Source organism: Rhipicephalus microplus, chromosome 3 (assembly GCF_043290135.1).
Source record: "Rhipicephalus microplus isolate Deutch F79 chromosome 3, USDA_Rmic, whole genome shotgun sequence".
Classification (NCBI taxonomy): domain Eukaryota; kingdom Metazoa; phylum Arthropoda; class Arachnida; order Ixodida; family Ixodidae; genus Rhipicephalus; species Rhipicephalus microplus.
Window position 1 is genome coordinate 103,287,649 of NC_134702.1, and position 5,543 is coordinate 103,293,191.

The 5,543-nt window shown below is 44.1% G+C and overlaps 1 protein-coding gene across 2 annotated transcripts; it reads left to right on the forward strand.

Moving 5' to 3' along the window:
• The first annotated feature begins 209 nt into the window (after nt 1-209).
• On the forward strand, nt 210-5,298 carry LOC142803273 (uncharacterized). 2 transcript variants are annotated; one of them, XM_075888400.1, is made up of 3 exons: nt 210-593; nt 2,756-2,975; nt 4,130-5,298. In XM_075888400.1, exons 1-3 carry the CDS (start codon nt 586-588, stop codon nt 4,352-4,354), a joined length of 453 nt encoding a protein of 150 aa, XP_075744515.1. In that variant the 5' UTR covers nt 210-585; the 3' UTR covers nt 4,355-5,298. The 2 variants fall into 2 exon arrangements, with proteins under 2 accessions (XP_075744515.1, XP_075744514.1); XM_075888399.1 differs by having other exon boundaries at nt 210-588.
• The last annotated feature ends 245 nt before the right edge of the window (nt 5,299-5,543 follow it).

Genomic DNA, 5,543 nt, shown 5'->3' on the forward strand with positions numbered 1-5,543 from the left:
CATGTTAGAGGTTTCAATAAATTTCAACCTTAAAAAGAGCATGCTTTGACGGTACAAGCATTGGCCGGTTTAATACGTGCTACGTCCCTGTGCACGGAGGCGGTGATATTCGCTAGCCTCATCAGAACTTCTGTCGCTGTAAACAGGAGCGTCGTCATTGTCTTGTCACAGTCAATGAAGAGCCAGATGCAGATCAGCGCACACGAAACACTACAGTACGACTCCTCGGTCAGAAAACATTGCTGCATAGACATCAAAATATTCACTTCACTTGCTAAACAGAAGAAATGATTTGACAGACCTCGTGGTATTGGCACGTTACGTTCGATCATCGCCAATCATCACGAATAATCTTGAAGCCATGGCCATGTTCCAATGAGTACCAAGTAATCCCAAAGAGGGCAGCAGTGGCGTCGGGCGTTTTCCATCATTCGTGTTATACCATGAAACCAGCCACCACCGACGCCTTGGCTGCATGACTATAGGAGTGGCTACGCATCAGGTACAACACAGGCCAACTGAACAACAGAACGTCTGTGCGACGGGCCAATGTAGGACTCCCACCACAAGCAAAAACATCGCTGCATGGTAAGGTAATACCTTTTGTTATTACGAACATATGACAGGCATCTTGCGAAAGGAGCTTAGCGAATTTTCGTAGGTGCCCGATAAATTTTTTGTTGATGTCGCATCAGTACCACTCTTCATTGTGCACCAAGGAGGACACCATGTGTCATGCATGTGCAAAAGTACATGCGGCCCTTCATTCCCCACAGAGTACTCAGCACTGTTTTGTATTTCTACTCACTCCTTCCTCTCAAGCTACTTCACTCAAAAATTTCGGGCCCAACCATCATACTCTTTCAATTCATTTTATTTTATTCGTTCGTGGAAACAAAATGAACAGCGAGCATCTTCTGGATAGGAAATGAATTGCCTTTAAAGTTGAAAATTGTTACGACCAATCATCTTAAAGTATTGTGAAGTTCTGAAGCAGTAGATTCATTGATGAAATCGCAAAAGAAATTTTGAAGAGATTTGTCAAAAATGTGGAATGTGACTATATGAGATATGTGGGGTTTAACATCCCAACACCACTAGAATAATATGAGAGACGCCGTAGTGAAGGGCTACGAAAATATCGACTACCAAGGGTTCTTTAATTTTCTTCAATGTCTTCTCATAAAATATAATTTATTACAGCTGTAGTACACATTTTTTTTAGATATAAGTACACACATGTTCTACACACGCGTATGTAACGAGTGCAAAGTGTCAAATCAAGATAGTGCTAATATTCGTTCGTTTTGATGAGTGGTTAAGCACATTGCTATTCCTAAACATATTTTCTTTTTTGTTTATTTGCAAATCAATTTTTATTGTGATCTGATATTGATGTTCTGAAGCATTGTTTCACTGGCCCTGATTATTACTATATTTCCAGTTCACATGTCTGTGTGTGCATCAGATATAAATAGAAGAGATAAAATATGTATAGAAAACAGAAAACAAATTTGCATTATGAGCTGGTTTTTTATCCGTCTAATTGACCTCTCCACTCTCGTTTAAATCTAGGGAAATCATCACGGCAGCTCTCGAACTAGATACACGAAAAACGGCACCGTACTAAATATACAACACTTGTGAGTGCAATAATAACGGTTCAGTAATTGAGATATATTGCAATATACGTACCTTAATTCGTTCCCTTCGTTCAGCTTTCTTCTTACTCTTATCGGCAAATAGAGTTCTATCCTTCATACCTCTGGACACCCCTCGACGATAAAGAGGACGACGGTTTTATGGTGAGTTTAGTTGCTGTCCTTTTCCGATTTTCGGCTTTTCTTTCAATATATTTTTTTCATTCCGAAATTACGTTGTGTTTGAAAAACCATAAGCCGTTTACTTAAGATCCTGCCGCCTGGTTCTTGGCCGATCCCCCTTTGTGGGTGTGCGCCAGAGTATCAAGGATAATCATCATCATCATCATTAGTTGCTCATTTTAAGACCTATCGCCCGCGGTGGGTTCCGCCAGGTTATCAAGGGTCAACTGACTAACCAACCACTGTTATCTTCAGGTTAATGCACATTATTTTGCATCTCCTTTACTATTTCGGTCGGGAGTGGTGCGTTGCTTTATTACTTAAGGCCTTGTTGATATACTTGAGCTGTTCGATTCGAATGCATAATTTTGTTTCGTACAGATACATGGTATTGTGCAATTACCATCACGTAACGCTCTATTGCTTCGTATGGTGCTCGTAGCTTGCCTCTCAACAATAATGACATTCGAAGAGTACGCCTTCTGAGATTACGTTCACTACATGCTACATTGTTTTACTCGCCATAACAGTGTCAGTGCTGAGCTATTATCACAGCAATGTTTTCTACCCATATTTTTATACATTTGCGAAATAGGAGAACCAATCGACGATCGCACTGTTTACGCCGCGTGTTTAATATTCAGTAACAAAGCTCATATTCCTAATAGAAATTTAATAATGGTTTCTTTATTTGTTTTGGAGTGTTAGTAAAGCTCAATTGCGACGTCTTTCAGTGAATATAGACCAGCTGTACCATTGCGTCATTGCGATAGAGGTGGTTGCTCCTTGTACAAATGTGAGCCAGGTAGAATGGCAGTTGATGCCCACGTTCTTTGTGTCATGGTGCGATTACCTGTCTGGCTACATCAGAATCGAGGGCCATATATTTCCGAGCGTTATTTTAATCACTTAAAGCAGAACGTGGATTGCAGAGGATGGCGAGTCAACGGACTCCCGGATTCGGAGCGCCACAGCGACCAGACGCTCCTCCCACGGGAGGCCTCGGTTTCCCAGCGCCACCACAGGGATATGGTCCGCAAAACCAGGGTATCGCACAGGCCGCTTCACGTCCAGACCAGGGTTTTACACCCCAGGGATGTTACCCCGTGGGTCACCTGCCTGGGGGCGCCTCTGCTCCACGCCTCCCAGCAGGTACACTTTATTTTCCTGCAGTAGCAGGTAATACGCTGTTTCCACGCTGAACGCCATGTTTTAATACATGACTATTAGTAATAGCCTACTTATGCAAGGTGACATGTGTCTCTATCAAACGTAAAGTGCCATTTTATTGTGTTTCGACTAATTACGTAAGCATATTTGTTCTGTTTAGGCTTCGTCCAAGAATGAAAATATTAATCTGAAGGTTTCGGCTATGAATGGATGTTGAAATTTTATTCCCATCTTTTGTTTTTACTGCAGAGGTAGTATTGCAGGAAGCATGACAAGTTACCCCGAGACGACAAAGAGAGCCTGTTCAAGGCACTTGTTTTGTACATTGAAGAACACCTACCTTAGCCACTTGTGCACAATGGAAAGCCATCCATTCAAACGTGTTACAGTACATGCGAAGAAACAATAGTTCGAAACGTTAATTCAGGTCTAGTTAGAACTTTCTCTGCGGTTGCGACGGGTAAATTAGTTTTAAGGCTTGTTTTGCCCGCCGTGATTGCAATGTAGTTACGGGTTCATTGGGATGATTAACATTGAATCACATATTCACAATCACAAGAATGCGAGGAAGATTATAGCTGCGTCTTTATCATCTCTCTTGTCTGTCGTCTAGCGCTTATACTTACTGTCATCATGTGTGCGAAGAATACTCCTCTTCTTCGCACTCCTGATGATATTAAGCAGAAGCACGAGACAATAGACTACGGAGATGATAAAGACGCAGCTGACGTAAAAGACTACCGGGAGCTTCTCGTCATGTTGATATGATGTATGGTAATTGTCGTGGAAACGACAGATGTTGTCTTCTCAACGTCGCACTTGCCACCGTTTGATTCATTGTTGCATTTGATATTACGGGCTAACCATAATTAGCATTAAATTAAGTTGTGAAATCACGTTCACCACGAGACGCACGCATCCAGGTGGCACCTGGTTATGTATAACATGAAGAACTGAGCACTTTTAACGGTTAAAATCAGAACACTCATTGAGATGCGCCCCTAGGCGCTTCTGTTTTTTTTTTTTGCTTTTTTTGTCTTCTTCTAAATTTGCAGTGGCTGTCTAGTGTCTTGATCTTTTATTCTCATTACAAGCTATGTCATTTATTACGACGATTTCTGCTTCATTTTTTGCAGCACCGTCATGTGGGTTCGCGCAATACCCACCACCAGGCGGCGAAAGTGTTACGCGCTTGCCCTACGGAGCACGAAGTGACGTCACCATTCCTCGTGATACTCCTTTTGGCTTTACCATGCCAGGTGCCGGCTCCGCTTTTCAGCCGAGTTCCGGCTCCAGTCTGCAGGGCACATATGATCCACAGCCGCCATCTCTGGGACTGGGTTCGCGCCAAACGCACATAGCCGCATACGAACAAGAACGACGATCCCCGCAAGAAGGAGGAAGACCACAAGCGCCATTGAGTACGAACGCGAACCGCTTGCCGGGACCCTACCAAACCATAGTCGATAGTGGTCGATCATCCCCTCTATCGATGGGGCGAAATGCCCCCCAGAGTCTCGGAATGGGCATGCCCATGCGGCCGACGGCTTCAGAAGAACGCAAGACAGATGGCAGTTTCAGATCTAAGGACCCTTTTCGCAAAACGTTTCAACCTGTCTATCCTCAACTGGAACGCACGATGTCATCTTTTTCTTCAGCTGATGCAGGGGCAGGCTCGCGTCCCGTGGGTCTAGCAGGCACACAATCAACAAGCGCGTATTCTGAACGTAGTGGACACCCTGTTAGGCCTCCACCTTATCCTCCGGGACAAAATCAAGAGCATCAAAAAGCTCATAGACCATACGCGCCACCACTGGCATTCCCCTCCGGACAGGTGAGTAGTCCTGACCAGGATAATGCCAAATATTGGAGCAGCCCGCGCAGTTTTCCAGACCCGTCATCAGCTGGTACCTCAAGTGTTCTCGGGTCGAAAACCTCATCCGCTGGGAGCTTCGTGGGGTTTAAGGCAGATAGACCTTCGCCCACCCGTTCGTCACGACTTATCTCGGAAGAAAAGCTGATTGCGTCTTTTGTCAACACAGAAGCGCAGAAATCGCTGAAAAACGTGCGCGCCAAATCGCGAACTCCCGGACGCAAGGTGGAAGGTGAAGAACTTCTGCGGGCTATTGAAGCATTTGATGCCCTGCTATTTTCTGATACCAAAGTCGGAGCCATGAAAGCCGACCACAAGAAATGAGGAGGACGTCTGTATACGTCTCACTTCGCTAGGTACATTCAATTAGTCGTAGGCTGGCTAGTGTTCTAAAAGTGTGCAATAAATTGTCAGCTGATGTTTCCGTTAGAATGCATGATCGTTGTAAGAAAGCCTTTGTATCAAATCATTACCGGTTGTCATGAAAGCTGCTCCTGTTTCATTAACAAGGCCACATAATGGTTAGCGATGATGAATGATTATAATAAAAGGCCACGTACTTAGAGCTGCCTTTTAGTAATTAAAATAACCTAACCTGCTGAGCATCGTAGGCACCAATGAGACCTCAAAGCTGCATGGCGGCACTCTTTTCGGGAGGTGATTGTGGCTTAGAAAAA